This window comes from Saccoglossus kowalevskii, chromosome 16 (genome assembly GCF_978046115.1).
Source record: "Saccoglossus kowalevskii chromosome 16, keSacKowa6.1, whole genome shotgun sequence".
In the NCBI taxonomy this organism is placed as follows: Eukaryota; Metazoa; Hemichordata; class Enteropneusta; family Harrimaniidae; genus Saccoglossus; species Saccoglossus kowalevskii.
The window spans coordinates 30,242,317-30,264,575 of NC_140656.1; the positions used below are offsets into that span (position 1 = coordinate 30,242,317).

The 22,259-nt window shown below is 36.5% G+C and overlaps 1 protein-coding gene across 1 annotated transcript; it reads right to left on the reverse strand.

Annotated features, from left to right (window-relative positions):
- Positions 1-1,176: 1,176 nt before the first annotated feature.
- LOC102809800 (von Willebrand factor-like) lies at positions 1,177-4,002 on the reverse strand. The gene is made up of 6 exons (XM_085491341.1): positions 3,868-4,002; positions 3,686-3,746; positions 2,855-3,160; positions 2,138-2,382; positions 1,598-1,890; positions 1,177-1,289 (listed from the first exon to the last, which is right to left on the reverse strand). Exons 1-6 carry the CDS (start codon positions 3,976-3,978, stop codon positions 1,274-1,276), a joined length of 1,032 nt encoding a protein of 343 aa, XP_085347467.1. The 5' UTR covers positions 3,979-4,002; the 3' UTR covers positions 1,177-1,273.
- Positions 4,003-22,259: the final 18,257 nt, after the last annotated feature.

Sequence of the window (22,259 nt, forward strand, 5' to 3'; positions counted from 1 at the left end):
GTTTAAATTCAATCTAATATGATTGCAAAACCAATTGACCAACCAAAATTCTGCACAAGTTCACATTAGGGACTATCAGTGTAGTGTCATGAATTTGCTTTTGCGTATCTGTTGACCGACTTAATTAGCTGATTATTAGCTGAATTGCTGTGTTATGTCTGTCATCGTTTAGACCTATTTGAAGTTTTGGACGGAACTTGGCTCAGTGATTTGGAACTAATTACCAGATAACCGTCGCGACAGTTGGTATTCATAGTTATTAATGTAGTAAACGATTAATCAAACGATATGACGTATTCAGTACTTAGTGTGATTGGCTTTATGATTGAAGGTTACGCCCTAGAGTCTTTTTACAGCATTGTAATTGGTTAGAGTTTTGAAAATGAATAAAGAGAGTTTGAGTTGGTCTTGGGGAGCACAGCACGACAGACGCAGTCTAGGGCAGTCCTGTAGAGCCTTGGGGCGAGTCTTGACGCAGTCGAGTGCAGTCCTGAAGAGCCTTGGGGCGAGTGTTGACGCAGTCTAAGAGAGTCTTGAGTCAGCCTTGCGATAGTCAAGGGGATTTTTCCCCCAGGGCGCTGTGTCTTATAGAGTGCTCGATTGACCGACTAAGACGAGAGCTGAAACGTATTTCGTTGTGTGTGTCTTATTTGACTGTAAAGTTAAAGTGACTTTCCCGATCCAGTACCTCAAGGGGACGCGATATAGAGACGAGACGAGTTTCCCCCCTGACAAGTGTGGAGAACCCCGAGAGTAGAAGAATTTCCCCCTGATAGTAGATACATAGGTGTGGTCCTGTATAAGCAGTCCAGCAAATCGTGTAATTACCGAGACACAGGCTGTAGCAGGTACTCGGTGGTATGTTTACTCCCTATTACGTTTTTTTTTCTTGCTGGTTCTATTTTCCCCTCATATTCAATATATTCGTGTAATAGCTCACTAATTGATATATTCGTCTTCGCCAGTCCATGCGCTGTGAGGTGTGAGTATGGTAAACTCTTTTTGTTCTGTATATTGTCTAAATTAAATAACGCTTTTTGTTCTGACCCACATTTAATACCTAGATGAACAGAAACTGTGGAATAATAATTTCAAATATTTGTTGAGCCAAAATGTTTGAATATATGACAATAATCATTGAGTACACACTTGCTCAAAAAGACAGGACAAAAATACTTTCATTAGACGAATTTTATTTGAACTGTGTACCGGCCAGTCACCAATACCAATACCATATTTTTACATGCAAGTTGTCAAATTCTGGACACTTCAGTTATAACGTTGGACAACTGAAAAAAAAGAAATAAGAAATTACTATACATATACTGACACAAAATATTCATTATTTGTAATAAAGCAGCGGTAAAAATATGTTACAACATATACATTATTTTATTTGTCCAGGTAATGCACACTGGTTTTTGTTTTTTTGTATATCAATTCCAGGGACTACATGTCTTAAACAAAAACATGTACGTACACCCTACCAGGGACTACATGACGGCGTTTTGTTTATCTAACATGCTGTTTCGCATTCAATAGTAAATTTCATGCCAGAAATAAAACATATATATACTGACTGGAAAAATGTGCTTACCTTCCAGGAATCAACCAACTGTTTCCAAAGTCAGTGGAATCCGATGTTCGTTTGCCATCTGACATGACGAAGTCATTATGAGGATTTCCATCAGCATTTCCAAGCAGTCCACACACCTTTCCAATCATTTCACTGTCTTCAAACCCAATCGCTATAGCGTGCGAATGTCTGTCCCAGTTCACAGATACAGCTGGATTGACCAGGTCGATCGATATTTTTGGACCATTATGTTTCACAGTTCCTCCACTCTTTTGAATAGCAGTATAGTTTCCAATCATTGTCTTGCCATTTATCTATAATATAATATAATATAATATAATATAATATAATATAATATAATATAATATAATATAATATAATATAATATAATATAATATAATATAATATAATATAATATAATATAATATAATATAATATAATATAATATAATATAATATAATATAATATGCGTGTTGTTTTACAATGAGAGTAACCGTCCAGCAGTGTTCATTGACAGACAGACACACAGACATACAGACACTTAGTCAGTATATAACTCCCCTGTATAGAATTATCTGCATTAACACGGACTACAGATTTACCATCATTATATATGTCAAGTGCGACCATTCTGGTTGGAGGTTCGTAAGGATTTTCACCATCTCTACCTCGGAAATCAGCGTTGATTTGAAATGAAGGTACAGATTTACCACACTCTTTTGTCAGTACATATGAACAAAATCCATTAAAGTTGAATCTATATCCGTCAAACGTCGCCAAGTGGGGGTCACCTTTAACAAGGCCACCTGCAATAATAAGATCGATGACAAACGATCATTATTTTACCGTGACACGCGAAATCTGTGTATTTGTCGAGATTGTAATTCATTTGTAAAATCTATTGGACATTTGGACATTGCTTACATAGTAAAGAATCTCGCTAATTAATTTTCTTGTAAACAGCTTCATAAAGAAAAGATTACGTCAAAAGTGCCTCAAACAAATTGAACAAATACAAATAAAGTATGTAGCTAATTAAGCTTCCTGCAAATAGCCAACAAATACATATTTCTAATTGAAGCATAATACTTGTTTTTGTCGAAGCATCAATTATTTAGTGAAAGACAACTACATTCAATTATTCCTCGTATCTATACAAGCTTGTTAGGAAGTTATATTCAATATGCAAACTAAAGAAAAGTTTTTATCATAAAATGCCCCAAAATGTGCCTCAGGAATTCAACATTTTTATTGTAAACAAATGTATAATTTACTCACAATGTCCGAACGTGTCGTTTACCCATTGATCAGAGACTGGGTCGTGGAATCTCATTACAAAATTGGTGAAAGTGTCCCCATCTAATTCCAAATCTGGTGTAGCTGCTTGCGTATCGTTTCCTGCAGGTATGACTACAGTGCCGGATGTCAGGATGTGATCCGGATTTAGTTCAGCGTAAATGTAATACGGGAAGTCGAACTCTTGATGGGAAAGTACGACACCTTCAAAGTCAATTATTATTATTACTCTCACTCTGATCCTTAGATAACATTCAAGCCATTTAGTTAGACAATTAACTCTCCAACCTGAAAATAAAATACAAAAGTGCCAATGGTGAAACCAGTGTGAAGCTTTGGAGCATACACTCGACTGCAAACCAACTGAAAAGATGATTTACAATCAAGTCATGATGGAATCGTTGTATAAAACATTGCAGAACACTCACAACTAGTTTCCATTTACCGTCGAGAGGGCAGTAATTACAAGAGTGTTGTAGAGGCGGTGATTTTCGAAATTCATACACTAAAAAAGTCGGATATGAAAAGCCCTCGCATCGCCCTGTCAAGTATAAATAAAGCAATTGTACAAGAGGTTTTATAATATGACGTTTTTACAGTATTCACAAGACATTTCTAGGCAGTATTTATGCAACAGTAATATGCTCGTAAAGCGTTAAAAAGACAGGTTGGATACTCAACGAAGAGTCTAAATTATCGCACCACGTACGAAAAATGTTCACAAATACTTTGCCCATAAAATGACAAAATTAACCGATATAATAAGGAACAATGTGTATAGATTTGCACTTAAAGTTATTTCCATTAACTAACCTGTGAAGCGTTTTCCAACTGCAGTCGACTTTGATTCGTTGAGTTCAGTTGTTGGCGAAGCCTATAGAACGAGAAATGATGAAGTGTAAAATACGACAATAATCTGACATGAATCTTATTTAACAAATTACAAGCAGCAACACATTTACAACTGAAATATCCATACAATCTAAAATACTTACCACAGCAACAGTAACAAATACTGCCGCGAGTAGTAGAACCAAACTCCAGTGAGACATAGTGATCGATACAAGAACAATCAGTGTTGTGTTGATGGGTGAATTGAGGCGCATATATTCAGTTCCTCGACAGGAAGAACAAAAACATATGTTATTTCGTCATTCCATTCATACATAAAAACAAATCCTTTGAAGCTTACAACAACAATAATAGTAATATAATACTACAAATATTACACATACTCATTATTGACAGTTCCCGGCTGTTGTCACGTAGTTGTCATGCAGCTGTGATCCAGCCATCCCAACAAACAAGTATGTCAAGGACTCAAAACTGATGAACATATTTTGTCTGAAATCAAATTAAAATGCCCCACGCATAGTATAGTTACTATTATAGTTCCAATAAGTTACCATTAAAAAAAATATTTTTTTGTTCTCATTTTCTCGTCATGGCTTACCCTCTATTCCGACTAGTACATAATGAGTCTAGAACAAAAGTAAACATAATGTCACTATTCATTCAGTGTACAGTTTTATAGCTTAGTGTTTACATTTCATTGTTTCCACACGTTGAATATGGATAACATATCACGACGTTATGCCAACTAATGATTAACTATGTATCACTAAAAATTCAAATAACAAAATTGACGGATGAATTATAATGTATTAGGAATACACTCCTGTCAATCACGGTTACGTAAATAAAATGTCACTTGTTATCTGTTAATTATTAAATTTTCTGTATTTTTGTATACATATTGTTCGTACACTAACGGACGGTAATTTGAATAACCACACCATCATAGACAAACATCATTTCCGTCAACAGCGTTTCGCTATACTATAATAATGCGTAGGCTTTCAATAGCTATGCGTCACACATCGCTGTACTGCACATGAATTAAACTCAGATGTAAAAGAAGACAAGTTTATAAAATCATCTAAAATATCTATTTTGATAGACCGACGATTAAAGAGCATAGTTGGAAATAAAGTGTCAAGAACACTATGACCGGTGCAAGTCACAAAAATACTTTGTGTTATCAATACATTTCAATCAGATGTTTGTTTGTTTTTTCTTACAATTGACAAGTCTGGCTGCAACATTTTAACCAGATTGGTGTTCGTCTAATTTGATGGGCACTCAACGAGTATAATTATGTAGCAGTTAAATCTCGATATCAAATATGTTTGACTAAATTTAAATCAGCTGCTTTATCCAACAAAGTGCAAATATTACCAATTTTCGAAGTAAGCTGAATAACAAATCTGGTATACATGGCACCTCAGATCACCATTAGGGTTTCTAGTTGAACACCAAGCTCATGGAGGTAACTAGAATGGTTGAAACAGACAGATTTTTAAGGCGTGCAACCTCTCAACTCTTTCTGAGGGGCGATGAAAAAGCTCATTTCAGTTTTATTGCCGGGATTATAACACACAACGAGATTATTTGAATAAGATGGATTATCATATATCGCACACAACTTAAGTATCTGCACGAGTATATGCAGAAATATATGCAGGGCTGTAATATATACTACAGTGCATGAATTCAACTGGCAGGGCTGCAATAGATACTACAATGCATGAATTCCACTGGCAGGGCTGTAATAGATACTACAAGGCATGAATTCCACTGACAGGGCTGCAATATATACTACAATGCATGAATTCAACTGACAGGGCTGCAATAGATACTACAATGCATGAATTCCACTGGCAGGGCTGTAATAGATACTACAAGGCATGAATTCCACTGACAGGGCTGCAATATATACTACAATGCATGAATTCAACTGGCAGGGCTGCAATAGATACTAAAATGTATAAATTCCACTGACAGAGCTGCAATATAAACCACAATGCATGAATTCCACTGGCAGGGCTGCAATATATACTACAGTGCATGAATTCCACTGACAGGGCTGCAATAGATACTACACTGCATGAATTCCACTGGTAGGGCTGCAATATATACTACAATGTATGAACTCCACTGGCAGCGCTGCAATATAAACCACAATGCATGAATTCCACTGGCAGGGCTGCAATATATACTACAGTGCATGAATCATACTGACATGGCTGCAATATTTACTACAGTGCATGAATTCCACTGACAGGGCTGCAATAGATACTACACTGCATGAATTTCACTGGCAGGGCTGCAATATATACTACAGCGCATGAATCACACTGACATGGCTGCAATATTTACTACAGTGCATGACTTCCACTGACAAGGCTGCAATAGATACTACACTGCATGAATTCCACTTGTAGGGCTGTAATAGATACTACAAGGCATGCATTCCACTGACAGGGCTGCAATAGATACTACAATGCATGAATTCAACTGGCAGGGCTGCAATAGATACTAAAATGTATAAATCCCACTGACAGAGCTGCAATATAAACCAAAATGCATGAATTCCATTGGTAGGGCTGCAATATATACTACAGTGCATGAATTCCACTGACAGGGCTGCAATAGTTACCACACTGCATGAATTCCACTGGTAGGGCTGCAATATATACTAAATGTATGAACTCCACTGGCAGGGCTGCAATATAAACCACAATGCATGAATTCCACTGGCAGGGCTGCAATATATACTACAGTGCATGAATCATACTGACATGGCTGCAATATTTACTACAGTGCATGAATTCCACTGACAGGGCTGCAATAGATACTACACTGCATGAATTCCACTGGTAGGGCTGCAATATATACTACAGCGCATGAACTCCACTGGCAGGGCTGCAATATAAACCACAATGCATGAATTCCACTGGCAGGGCTGCAATATATACTACAGTGCATGAATCACACTGACATGGTTGCAATATTTACTACAGTGCATGAATTCCACTGACAGGGATGCAATAGATACTACACTGTATGAATTCCACTGGTAGGGCTGCAATATATACTACAATGTATGAACTCCACTGGCAGGGCTGCAATATAAACCACAATGCATGAATTCCACTGGCAGAGCTGCAATAGATACTACAATGCATGAATTCCACTGGTAGGGCTGCAATATATACTACCGTGCATGAATTCCACTGGTAGGGCTGCAATAGATACTACAATCCATGAATTCCAATGACAGGGCTTCAATATAAACCACAATGCATGAATTCCACTGGTAGTGCTGCAATAGACACTACAGTGCATGAATCACACTGACAGGGGTGCAATATATACTACAATGCATGAATTCCGCTGGCAGGGCTGCAATATATACTACAGTGCATGAATTCCACTGGCAGGGCTGCAATAGGTACTACAATGCATGAATTCCACTGGCAGTACTGCAATATATACTACAGTGCATGAATCACACAGACAGGGCTGCAATATTTACTACAATGCAAGAATTCCACTGGCAGGGCTGCAATATATACTACAATGAATGAATTCACTGGCAGGGCTGTAATATATACTACAAGGCATGAATTCCACTGGCAGGGCTGTAATAGATACTACAATGTATGAATTCTTCTGGCAGGACTGCAATATATACTACAATGTATGAATTACACTGGCAGGACTGCAATAAACACTACAGTGCTTGATTTCCACTGGCAGAGCTGCTATAGATACTACAATGTATGAATTCCACTGACAGAGCTGCAATACATACTACAATCTATGAATTCCACCGGCAGGCCTGCAATATAAACCACAATGCATGAATTCCACTGGCAGGGCTGCAATATATACTACAGTGCATGATTTCCACTGACAGGGCTGTAATAGATAGTACAATGCACGAATTCTACTGGCAGGGCTGTAATAGATACTACAATGCATGAATTCCACTGGCAGCGCTGTAATAGACACTGCAATGCATGAATTCCGCTGGCAGGGCTGCAATATATACTACAGTGCATGAATTCCACTGGCAGGGCTGCAATAGGTACTACAATGCATGAATTCCGCTGACAGGGCTTCAATGGATACTGAGTGTTTTCGCTGCAGGATTATGTTTGGAAATGTTACAGACTATATTCATCGATTATTCTACATTGTATTTTAGTTTCTGATTTTAAGGTAATATTAGTTTTGAATTTATATCTGCTATTTGTCAATTTGCTATTTGGGGAAATCACAGCTTGACCAGGACAGTCAATGAATGAACACTGTTTTAGTTGTACTATCACTGTGGGTCACATTTTGGACGTGGAAATTGTCAATTAACAACTGTGAGTCTATATCTAAAATAGATGACATGTTCAGTATTTAAATTAATAAAAAAATGTCCATCTCTCATTAACAGATACACATAAGAAACTGCTAACAGCTCAAGTACATAGGTTCTGCAAGATAGCACATAAATACTTCATAGCATACCGATAACATTATAAATAGTCGAGCAGTCGATCAGTTTGGCGATGTTGTTGGCAATAAGCCAATGTTTGAGTGAGTATGGATGATGTAGCGGACATTGCACAGTGCAAGGAGATTTACCCGACCAAGGTATGTAAGCAAAGCAAGGAAGAAGAAAAGAAACTACAAACCAAATCCGAGGTTGGACCTGTTAATGACAATACACCCCAACGTTCAGTGGCCAGCCTAATACAGGAAGTAGTCAAGGAGCTGGTGTATGTCCCAGTATTCCCGGTGTGGCCAAGATACAGGTGAGCAACGTTTTCTACGTTAATGTAGCAATGATTAGGTCATGCTTCCAGGAAATCTGAACCCAAAAGTTATTGGGAAAGGTGATCAACTCGGGGTCACGTTGCAGGATGCATTGTACTAAGACAGCCCAACCATGGATAGAAGCAGTAAGTGATACTGTGTCAACTCAGTCGGTACAGTTGCTTATTTGTATTTAGATTTTTTAAAACAAGTGAGTCTTAATGATGAGATTTTGGCTGACTCCAAGCTCTCTAAGATTGGTCTGCCAATCTGGGTTGACAGTAAGAAGGTAGTGATAGTTGTATTAGTTGATATTAAAAAATAATGGTTTATTGAGAATGGATTTTATGAGGAAGACTGATGAATTGTGACTGACAGTCAATATAACTTGTGATTTATTGTGAATCAAAATACACATCACAATAGAACAATACCTATTGGAGAATTCCACCAATGAGCCAATCAAGTTGAATGCTGGTAATAGGATAGGCATGGCACATGAATGTGAATGTGAATGTGGTTGATAATGACAATGATAATTGTCATAGCTCTGAGACTGGAAGGTCAAGCAAACTGGTGTGTCCTGATCAAAATTCCAGCAAGAAATATGCCACCAAACATCTGGGTGAGTGTGGATATAAAGGGAATTGGAGAGTTTTTGTATCAGTATCAGGATGGTATCCAAGCAACCTATTCGGCCTGGACAAGGTGTTTGCAATTACAACAGTATGGTGAGTTACATCAACAAAGTGAATGACTTATGCAAAATGTGATAAATCTGTTTGCTGATCCAGACATAAAATTGATGTTAAAGCCAAGGAGGTTGTAGATGGTCGACCAAGCTGGGCAGATATATCAGGTTTGTTGAATACAGCTGAATTTGACAAAATGGAAATTTATGATTATGAAGAATGGGGTATTGTCCCGCCAATGGCATCAGCTGATGGAAGTTAGATGATAAGTTAGTAGTTATCGATGATTTTAAGCTCATTATATGGATGGACTTCATTGTGCTACAACTGCAAACGTGATTATTATTGGCGAGATATAACTGTAGATGTTAGAAATTGAATAAGAAAGTGTGATAAATGTGCTGTAAGAATAAGACTGACTAAACAGTCTAAATTGACTTTAGACTTAATTGACAATGGTGATAAGATAATTGGCGACTACTTTAGCAAAATGGTGGAAGCACATTCACTTCCTGACCCGAAAGCAGTGACAGTTATTAAAGTATTTGACTCGGAGTTCCACAACACTTGTACTCTGATCTGGGACAGGAATTCAAAGCACAGGTCTTTCATGAGATGACACGCTTGGTTAGTTGGGAGTAGACGTATACGACGCCCTAGAATCCAAAATCAGATTCAGAAAAGACCGTGAACAGTACCTACAGTAAATTAATACGATCGCATTATGTACAGGTGATTCAATGCATAGTTAGAACTCGCCGATAATGGTCTAAAAATAGTAACAGAAACTTTTCTGAATCTTAACTTTATTTGGTGTTGGTTTGAATTAGAATAGTTATAGACTGTGATTAGTGAACGAAAAATATAAACATATAGACCCGGTATATACTAGCCAAATTTGAAGAGGAGAGTGAGTAGCATGAATTGATTGTAGGTGGATGAAAGGTTGTTTGCGTATAGAACAACGAATGTGAAAAATAGTAGTAATTTGTGTTTGTTGGGATGATGTTGATATGTTTACATACAACATTTATATTATTTTCTGCATTGTATTTTATTGTACTTTAAATATAATATTAATTTTTAATACAAAATCACTAATGATACCCCGTTAAGTAAATTATTTATCAGATCAAGCAATTTGCAAGTGGGGGAAATTATAGATTGGACAGGACGGTCAACTACGGAAGGTGTCATGTGTGAAACAGGCCTATGATACATCACTGAGTAAACTTGATATTGAACACTCTTTCAGTTCAGTTGCAATCTACCACTTTTGGCCCAAATTTATCGTGGGAACTATACAAAATTAACAAATATGAATCTATATCTTAGGAGGGTGACATGTTCTCAATGACAGTTCGTATAAATTAATTTAAACTTCCCATCTCCATGTGTTCAATGTTAACAGCTAAACAAACAGCTCAACAGCTCAAGTATATGGCTCCTGCAAGATGACGATGCTCCCTGTATCCTGTACTGTCTAAGTCTAAGTGTAATAGATACTACAAAGTCTAAGAGTTAAGTGACTCTGTATGTAATGATGGAAATTTCTTTGGTGGCTACCTATTTCTACCAGTGCATGTGCGTCTCTGCTATTACTTAATTTCTGCTACCGCATTGTACACATCTGCCCTTTCTCGGCATCCTCATTGCGTGGGATAACTATGTACACATCATGAGCTTGATTGTAATAACTTGATCAACACTGAAGGTTGAAAATGCCCATCTTGCATCATTTTAGGCAGTTCCTTCCTAAATAAATATTTTCTACTAAGAATAATCCATCACTTTTTATTTGTAATGTTTCATTCAATTCAGAGCAGTGTATTGTCATGCAATAATCTTTCCAATATATTGAAGACTAAATACACAAAAGCTTAGTATTTATTCTATATAGTTTGGATTTTTAACACCAATGTTTCCATAATGAAACTATGTCAATGATATAACATGTACCAGGCCTTGTACACACATAGCATGCATGGCACACAACACTCTGTAATCCCATAACAATGACATATTGTTTGTTTTAAACACATGTTGCAGATGTGGTAGCTAATTTTTAAATTCATACACGGTAGCCATCTTAAACATCATTTCAGTGTGATTGAAGTATTACGTAGTCTGAAATAACATATAATTTGCAAGAACAAAAACCGAGTACACAATGCTCAATCTTTTAAAGTATAGATTCACATTCGTGGACAGTTTATCATGAGTGAATTTATACATTGTTTATAAACCCCTATGATAGTTTTTAAGTCATTTATCAATGTATTAACTGCTATTTACTGGCCACAAGACAACAACATTCAAACAATTTAGTTTATATATAGACATGTGCCATGTGTCACTTTTGCATGTTGTATATTAAGATTAGAAATATGCAATCCCATGTTATAATACAATATTATTGTTTCGTGTTATTCTGTATGTAGTTATTGCATGCATGTGAGTGCCAGTCTACAGACCAACATACAAACGTATTATTGTAATGCATGTGCATTGGGCCTGTGAATTTACTATTATTTATCATCGACAATTTGTGCTTTAACTAGATATCACTAGTGTATACGTCTTTCAAGCATTCGGGGTCCGTTGCTAATGACGGCCAAGAGAATTTCTAATATTTTGGTTTTTGGCTTAACTTCAACTGATGAATTGGCGACATGAAATCACAATTTAAAGTTTAGCTGTATTTTTCAAAGTTATGCTTGGGGTGGCGTATTCGCCCTTTCGAAGATATGATTTTGAAATCAATAACGAAAATCAAAATCCTATTTTCAATTTGAGGCTTTTCATTCTATTGGCGCGCTAGGGGATACTGTCACGGGTCGAACTATAATAGATCAAATACAAGCGAAATCAACAACGTATCCAGTCAGTTATTTTCCCACGCTTCGTCTGCATGATGATCTCGTGGGTGACCTCCAATCTACACTATAGAACATTAACATTTTTCATTGTCTGTAACGAAAATTAGTTGTCTGTCTGGAAAAATACGAGACAAAATAAGGTAGGGAACGTCTGGGTTTATGTACTGGTACGTTTAATATTTCGAGCTGGCGTCTGGAAATCTGGACATGAATAGTAACGTATACAATGTCGCGTTCCAGCGTGGCGATTCAATCCACCGTTAATCAACCGGTCGTTTGTTCGACACGTGGTTATATTCCAGTCACATCATGTGTTGACATTTTTTTCACTGTCATCATTCAAAAGTGTTATTCCCTGTTTCGACATCGCAATCAGTGCTTGAAAATGTTGAGTGATATAATATTTTGGGGTTGGTGTTGAATCGTGCAATGTTTCAGTCCCGTAATTTTGTTCACAGGCAACCATATTTACAATGTGATCCGCTTATAGTGGGTGTATACCACGAGGATTACAGAATAGTCGCACGCTTCTTTCAGAAATTCCACTATGCTCGAATATTGAGCGGCCAATCGGCATTTTTCCCGGGGGGGGGGGGACTTAATGCAAATCATATATGGAGACGTGCTTTGTGGTCGTAATTTTTAACTGTTTGGTCTAGATTGGGGTATAGATTTGCCTGGTTTTAGGTCAATATCAGGTTTGCCTGTCTAGAATGGGACCAGAGTGGGGTCTGTTTGCTTTAATTTCCCTGTATAGTTTTTCAGGCGAAAATTGTAACCCCCTTCCGGATTTGATCTCATGGTGAGTAGTCTCCTGTTTGACAAGAACACTGATATACTCAATGTCAACAATTTTTCAATTAACAAGGCCTCGTACACGAATCGGTTAGCGTGGGTTTAGTTCTAGAATATGATGACGCCATGTACGAAACGAGCACGTGTCAATCTATATGAATATTAAAAAGTAGGCATCAAAACAGAGCTGACTGGTAAAATTGTTGCTGGGCTTGCTGTCGACTGAAAATGTGCAAATAACCGAAAAGGCCCCCTAGCGATTCAATAAAATGAAATTTGTATAATAAGTTATATAATAAATATATTATAATCTGAATCTGAGTTTTATACAATAATTTGGTGATAACAAGTATTTGACAGAAACTTTGAGATAAACGGACTTTTCAACACTTAGACTATGAAAAATATCCATATTTAATGCTTCAAGTAATAAAGCCACAGCGGTTTTATTCCATTTTAAATTACCCCTACATCTGCCCTACATACTGTGGCCATTCATTATTTTATTCTCATTATCACAGTTCAACTTTCAAAATACGAGCTTAATGTATTAAATTGGACTGAGGGCGTACTACGACAAATTGAAAATTGAAATACTGTAGTCAAATTTTATTATTCCATTATTTCATCTGGGTCTTGACCAATTTTCAAGATACACAAAAAAAAAACTTTCGAGATTTGATACAAGGTAGCAACCGGACAGAGACCCAAGACAGCTGAAAACTGAAAAAGTCTAATTGCTTAAGCGATTGATTTGATGTCATCTACATTGGGTGAACATGTAGTAGAATGTCATTTAAGCCACAACTCTAATATTACGGCGTTTTCTATTGACTGGAAGTTGAAATATGTCGACATGACTTGCACTGACACAGGACGAAACAGCGCATAAAACAGTACGGAGCTCGCCCGTATCAGTCCGGGGTATTAGTCACGGTGGTTGGGGTTGGTGCGTGCAGTATGTCCGTTAATATAAAGGTGCAGGAAGAAATACTGGAAATAGAACTACCGGATAGAGCTGGTAGACTCAAAGTTTTAATGAATGACCGGTTTCAAGAACAAAGCATGTATCTAGTGGAGGTGTCGATCAACGAAACAGGACGACACAGATCGCGAGTAATATGGCGCTCTACTCGTTACAATGGTTTTATATATGGTATTTTGTTGCTAATAAAATGAATGTCACAACATTATGAATAAAACAGTCTCGCGGTTACAAATTTAGTCGGCATAGGGATTGAACAATCTATTGAAGATCCTATCAAGACCAAACTGAAAAGAAAAAATATGTAAACACAGTACCTCTGTATTCAGGAGAATTACTCCACATTACGTCCACGAAATAAATTTGGAGGTGAAGCATTTACTAGCAATAAACTGACAAGGTGACACGCCCTCTACCCCAATACTCGAAGAACGTAGAACACTTTCCCAGGGGTATTTGAAACTGAAATTGTCATCTGACTGTAAGGCCGTCGCTGATTGACTGCTGACCTGGATTGACAATTTTTGGTTTTAAATACCCCAGGAAAAGGTTCTATGTTCTTCGTGTAATTAGATGTTCGTATTTAAGGGATTTTTCCACACAATAACGACGAATTCGACCGATTTTTTGTTATCGGCTGGCTTAATATTATCCCAATGGATCTTATTTCTGTGAAAGATTGGTATTTTTGTCCTGATTTGTAGACATCTGAAAAACGCGTTTCACAACTTGTCTCTTATTTAGTTTTACACTGTTTAGTGGCCCCCATATAGTAAATATCATATTTATTTTATTATCACGTGTGCGTCAGCTGACTTTGGTTGATCCCTAGCCTCACAATGTTTGGACTGCCACCGGATATGTCGGTCCCTTTGCGTATACGTCGAAATTAGGTCGCGTCCGACCAATACACATTGAATATTGAAATTTTGATTTCAATATATCAATTTTAAATTTAGATTTGTGCGCTATACACTCGACAATGTTGCATTCATCACACATTGTGGTATGTTCATGAGAACGTTCGTAAATAAATAATAAATGGCCGTATTATGTGCCACAGTTAATGTAATTTTCTATAACGTATTTTGTATTTCAATTCGACAAATGCGCATTTGAAAATTTGGGTAAAATTCAATTTCTGTTGTCGTTTTCAATATTGAAAAATGATTTTTTGGCATAATCATATTTACTTTATGTGTCATGTATTTTATATAATGAATGGCCGCCAGGTGTCACGGATTGTGTAACCTACATGTATATAAATTGCACAAGTCTAATGGTGTATGAATGGCTCTTTACTTGAAAGCTATGCAGAAATATTTGTATCTTATGATTTCTGTTTGTCAGTCTAACGATGCGGATTTTGATTTCTGGGACAACTGTCGTCCGTTCGCTTAATAAATAATCGTTAATTTGGATAGTGTATATGCTAATTACCATACTACTGATACTACATACATATTTTAATTTTTTAAAAACGTTTTTCTGTTAGCCTTTATCATTTTGTAAATAACTGGTGTCTGTAGTTGTTGTTCAGTATACAATTCAAGGGCAAGGTTAGTGTGTTTTGGTAGTTTTTCATTTGTATTTTCTCAGATCTGTGAGCCTGCCAATTAAAATGGCCGCTCGAATGGCAAATCCACGTGGTAACCCTCTTTCTCGGGGTTGACTCGCAAACACGGCATTGATGGTGTAGGAATTAAAGCCTACATTAATCCTTTTTTTCTGTTTATATCGATGCGAAATATTATTGCTGCATTGCGTGTAAGTATTTTTTGGACTCTGTTGACTCAGTTTCGCTGGTGTGTGTAGCGGGTGTGTGCATTGATTTCATTTTTGTTTATGTCTAATCCTTAGTGAAACCTGCTACATATTCATATACATACATACATATACAAGGTCATAGTTTCTGGTTTACTGCCATACATTCCCAAAGATCTAATAGAAAAAGAATTAGCCCAGTACGGGCATGTTGAGTCTAATATTCGGTTTATACCGTTGGGATTGAAACAGGCGGGACTAAAGGACCAACAAAACCAACTCTGGTCTGAATGATTCAGTTGTCAGAGAGGTGAAAGAAGAGATGTTTCACAGACGAGTTCCATGCATGGTATTTAATCACTATACCTTTTGTTATGTTTTGTAATATTTAAACTCTGAAGTGTTGAGCATTTTGGGTGTATGACATACAAGATGACTCACGCTGCTAATAACCATGCAGGTGTTTGAAGCATTCAGTTTAAAATAGATGCTAGCTGAAGGGGGTTCTAGAGGCAAATCGGGGTTGGGGGTTGGGTTGGGGTGTGCTTGAATAATGTGGAGGTTTCCAAAAATCCAACATAATAACCAACAGGGGGTGTATCATATATGGAGATGGTTTGTAATGTTGATGGCTTATACTGTTGGATTTGCCCTTATGAGATTCTGGGCTGGGTTGGGAGGTGGGATGGGAATTCAATAGGAATTATAGGAGTAGATCTGTTTAAATGTGGAGCATTCCAACATACTTTTGTTCATTCTCAGCTGCTGAAACTAAATGGTTACATTTACTCTGAATTCTGGGACATGTGCAAGATAAACAAAACTATAATGATGATGAACTTAAGTGACTTTATTGTACTGAGTAACGAATTGACTTCTTATCTTGAGTGATTAATTAACTTATTGTACTGAGTTAGACATTAACTTATTATCTTGAGTAACAGATTGACTTACAAGAAACAAATTGAATGAGTAATGAATCAACTTCTTGTTACACAGTATCCAGTCAAATGCCTACAACAACAAAATAACTACACAAAACAGAAAGTCCAGCTTGAGCAAACCAAAAGAAATACATTTCAGCCACTTAAGAGCATGGCCTAATAATGTCCATACATATGTGGATTCATTATAACACAACAGTCTAAGTGGCAGTCTCTCATACGTCAACAAGTATTACTGTCTGAAAAAGGTTTGACCATTAGCATGTATGGATGTGAAGGAAAGTCTCTAGAGAAATAAAAGCCAATATAGCCATTCAATGGCACATTCAACTTTCAAAGGTGTGAGAATTCAGGCAGGAAACTATCATATATCACAATGATGAGTCAAGCGACCAACGGCACTTTCTAATGAAGTAATTAAAATATAAACATCACAGGCAAATATATCAAGCACATATCTTGGTCTGCGTTATTTCAAATGCTCTCAAACACTTGTCAACTGTACAGATATGTATGCCGTGGCAGACGGTCAGAGCTGCACTCTCCATTACAAATTATTACTATATAAATATATGTAATTAGGTCAACCAAATATGTTAAAATATATATTCATATTTACAGGTTATTTGTGGCCAACATAAAAATGTAATAATAGGGATAATGTAAAATAAAATAAAAAAAAAAAGTGTAATGTCTCCACAACCAAGAGAGGTGTAATGACCAATATGACAGTGTGTAATTGCCCCCACTATTTAGCCAACTTTATATTTCCCATCACATGCCTAGTCATTTAAGCAATGCTTTGAAAATGGCCCTGCAGTCATATTAAATATTTGTTTTAGGAAACAGCAGAATACAAGCAGAAAAAAGAAAATTGGAAAACATTTCTCTCTATTTTGTAACTTTGACCCAATTTATTTTTAGGATCCATTAATAGCTCTGTTGTGTTGATACTTGACGTGAAGCTTATGACATGGACTTGTGCAAGTAATAACATGTAATTCTTCGGCGATTTTGTTTGTTTGTTGATACAAAATAATATTTGTAACCAATTAAAAAATATCAGCTATATTGCTTTAATATTCAATACCAATCACGGACCTCTACCAGATATGCTCATTTAATGACAATATCAGTATTGTTAAATAATATTATTATTGGGCTCACCCTTGTTCAAATTATATTGCTTTCATGGGGGAAACGTTGCTATTCAGTGTGATCTATTGTCAAAATGTCAAATTATTCATAAATTATTTCCAACCATGGCAAAAAACTCTAACCCAGACCACTGTGACTGTATAACTCATTAAGCGTGGCATTACAGATGATGTCCCACAATTCCAGTTGATTGACATCTAAAACAAAAAGTAATCTATACCAGATGATAGGAAAACTGTGATGATTCACAGATTCACAGATGATTCTCTTTAATTCCGTGACATTTGCATATTGTTTGTGTTGAACACATGTTACATTGTTAGCTTCAGATTGGGTGGTTGATTTCTATATACATAGCCATTTTAAATGTCTCTAAATAAAAAAATATTTCAAATAACAATCGCCTTTCAATCATTATAAAAGACAGTGTATAATTCGTTTTTGCCTAAATGACATTGTCAATTCTTATAAAAAATAATGCTTATTGTTGTTTTGATTCGCATTACATAATGTTACAGTATGTTGTGACGTGGGCCCTCTGTGGCAGAAATCTAGTAGATATTTCTTTTTGTACGGAGGTGGACTGTGCTGAAGGGTGGTTGCGGAGGTTTGTGAGGCGAAGTATTTCCGAGAGTTAGCGGAACTGCAGGCTAATAAGTGTAGATGCTAGTGTGGCAGCACTAACTAATACTAAATATAACAAGCGATCACGTTCTTGACTGATGTGGCATATCTCAATAATTTCATCTTTAATTTAAATATACCAACACCGTAAGATCTAGCAATTAACAAAAACATAACAAATCACTAAATCTTAATACAAGTAAGGTATAAAATATATAGTACTAAAGATATTTCTAAATACTACAGTTCAGTATTTCTCTATTTCACCAGAGATATAGATGGCGCTATCACCCAAGGTCACAACATAACAAATAATAATCACAAATGCTAATGTGTAAATGCTAAGCTGTTAAAGCGTAAATTTTGTGATCTTTTGGCAGTCAAGAAAACAACTAGAACAATTTAGTATTCAAAAGCAATTCGGATTATTCATCTATTTATAATTTTATTATAATTATTTAACGTTACTGTTATTGTGTGACTTTCTGTTTACCGTGACATTCCTTGAATTGGCTGTGCAACTGAATAACCAACCAAATTGCTGATTGAAAGCTGGTGGTTTTTAGCTCAGTTATTCTCATTCTGTAATCGCAAGTGTATCACTATTTCGTCCAATGGGATACTTTTATTTGGTATGCATATTATGCATGAATCTACTGCATTTTTGGACGTGGTGGAGGCAGGGGCAGCAACCTATATTTTTGTGTGTGATTCTTTGTAGGTTTTTGAAGAAATACTTTATATTTTTTTTCATTAACTGAATTTTTTATGTTATATGTCTTATTTGAATATCCGATATCATTTTATTTCAAGGAATACATAGTTGCACGGGGGACGAACGTAAATGGAAACAAGATTGGGGAGGTGACGACCTATTTTTCCCCCATGGTATTCGTGTGAGTTGTGGCACAGCTATCCTCATTCGTAAAAATTCAAATATTAAATGTGGTAAAGTGGTTACTGATGTTTCGGGTAGGTTTATCTTATTAGCTGTTGACTATCAAAATTTTGAAGCTGTAATTGTAAGTTTGTATGTTCCAAATAGAGAGGATGAGCAGATAATATTTTTGCGTGTCCTTAAATCATCCATTCAGCTTAAGGTAGAGATGCAGTTTACCTGATTGGTATTTTAATTAGTTAATTAGGAAACCAAGATGACTCCCCTTGTCCACAAATCTATATATGTTCGGAAAGCTTATTGTATGAGTTTTAAAATGTTGTTAGTATTTATTTTTTATGGTCACTGTAGTTTGAAATATGCACAAAAATGTGCTTTTTTGGTCAAAAGTGATTTAAAAAAAATTAGCTCCTTAACCATGCTTCTGTTTCTTGTCAAAATTGGTTTATGGGTACATCTGTTTACTGTGGAGGAATTGTCGTCTTGGAAACAGTCTACCAGTTGTAAATTTTGCAGGGCAACGCCCACATTTCACTACTTAAAGTGTATGCATATATTAACACACAGGCTAGTTGTCTGTACGATTGTTGTAACACTGTTCAACCAAAAACAATGCCCCGACGGCGTTTTGAAGATAAACACATTGTCAATCATTTGTGAAAATTTCATAACAAAAGGTCAAAGCGTCTAGGAGCTTTTTTTTTAAGTTCTGGGATGTGCACTAAAAAGAAGCTGAGATAATTGCTAATATGCATAACAATTCACTCAGTAAGAAGTTTGCTAACGCTTATAATTAAAATGGCTGTAACAGTTCCAAATTTAAATGTATTATCGTTTTCTTAAAAGTGAAATATAGTGCATAATATGGAGATCCCGTCATTTCTTTTTTTTCACCATGTATGTATGTACAGCCTTGCTAAATCTTGCTAAGCATTCAAAAGAGAGAATGTTTGCACCTGTCATCTATATTTTAAAATCGTCTTTTGAGTATGTTCCACTATTCACAATTCTACAAAATTTTAACAGTCTATAGCCAAGACTGTTTGGATAATAAAAAGTAAAAAAAATCACTCCCAAATGCCCACGAACCTACATCTCTACTATTAATTTTCCTTACGAAAGTTTAATTGTAGGGGGAGATTTGAATATACTATCAGGGGGTAAAAAATCTCTTCTCTCGGGTTCTCCACACTTGTCAGGGGGGGAACTCGTCTCGTCTCTCTATCTCGTCCCCTTGAGGTACGGGATCGGGAAAGTCACTTTAACTTTACAGTCAAATAAGGCACACACAACGAAATACGTTTCAGCTCTCGTCTTAGTCGGTCAATCGAGCACTCTATAAGACACAGCGCCCTGGGGAAAAGTCCCCAAGAATCTCACAAGGCTTTACCAAGACTCGCCCAAGACTGGACTGCCTCAAGGCTCGCCCCTGGACTCTCTCGGACTCTCGACTCGACTGCCCTAGGCTGCGTCTGTCGTGGAGTATTCGCCAAGACCAACTTAAACTCTCTTTATTCATTTTCAAAACTCTAACCAATTACAAAGCAGTAAAAAAAACTCTAGGGCGTAACCTTCAATCATAAAGCCAATCACACTAAGTACTGAATACGTCATATCTTTTGATTAATCGTTCACTACATTAATAACTATGGATATCAGAATAGCGACGGTATCTTGTAATTAGTTCCAAATCACTGAGCCAAGTTCCGTCCAAAACTTCAAATAGGCCTACACGATGACAGACATAACACAGCAATTCGCTAATAATCAACTAATTAAGTCGGTCAACAGATACGCAAAAACAAATTCATGACACATCCCTTCACCCAAACTGAGAGATATGCCTCCCGGCATTGCACGTTCATAAATCAAAGATACCGTTTGCCACTCATCGTCATACGGGTTAAATACAATACTAATAATAAAAGGTATAAATCAAAAAGAGTAAAACACACTAATTAAGTACAATGATTATAAAGTCTAAATACAATGGTTATAAAGTCTCAAATATCAACGGTTATAAATCAAAAACAAGGGAAAGGCTACCAATCGACTCACTTTTCTCAAAACGGTCCGCTGAGGTAACCCGTCGCTTCACTTTCTCCGTTACTAAGGTTACAAACTCTATATCAAAAGGTCAAAAACTAAGGCGTGGCGGTGTAACCAAGCGATCAGCCAATCGCTGCAGTCGACAGCATGATCACGTGATTACCAGGGATGCGTCTCTCGGTTAAAGCATTGCAAAGCGGTAACTGATAAAGAATGAATAAAAAAAGATATTAATCAAACTCCTGTCATCTACGCTTATAAACTTCAATTGAACTCACAAGTCGTTAATCTAAACACAAGTCATACGGCGTGGAAACAGAATGCAAAGACAAATGTCGCTTTCATAACACATTACTCCTCTGGCAAAAAAGACGGGAAAGGCTAAAACGATAGAAACTACTGAATTACATATAATCCTGTCAATCATGAACAAAAGCTTGCGTTATCAAACAATACGTATATAAGCGCACCAAACTCTCATCCCAAAAAGACATTAAAAAACGTTACAAAGGTGCTATCAACTCAAAAAGCGTCAGAAGTATTCCGGAACAACACGTAAACAAAAACAACTCTTAAAACGTCGATATCTCTGTACATCGACAAATCTCAAAACTCTTAAAAAAAACACGTGGGGGCATCACTCTCCCCATCATAATCCGTACTCATAAACTCATTAAAACTCCATAAAACTTCACAAAACTCCAAATCACTGTGTTGCTAATACTTGTCCACTGAAACGCGCTTAAATCGTTATAAAGGACCTCGAACGTCACTAAATATCAGTTTTAAAAAAAGATCTGGGCGCTTACATACATACAATTCGACATCACAAAAAAAAAACGGTAAAAACAATAGAAAAAACCAGCAATACATTACATTACTGAGCAATAGGGTTAGGGTTGTGAAAAGAGTTCAACGTCATTGAGTTACAGTGTCCGTTACAG

Excerpts from the sequence above, each read along its gene's own strand:
- LOC102809800 (XM_085491341.1), bottom strand. The coding sequence starts at position 3,978 with ATGCGCCTCAATTCACCCATCAACACAACACTGATTGTTCTTGTATCG. Across the intron at positions 3,161-3,685 it reads AGTTGGAAAACGCTTCACAG|GTTGGAGAGTTAATTGTCTA; the intron begins GTTAGTTAATGG and ends TTTTATTTTCAG. Across the intron at positions 1,891-2,137 it reads ATGCAGATAATTCTATACAG|ATAAATGGCAAGACAATGAT; the intron begins GGGAGTTATATA and ends ATTATATTATAG.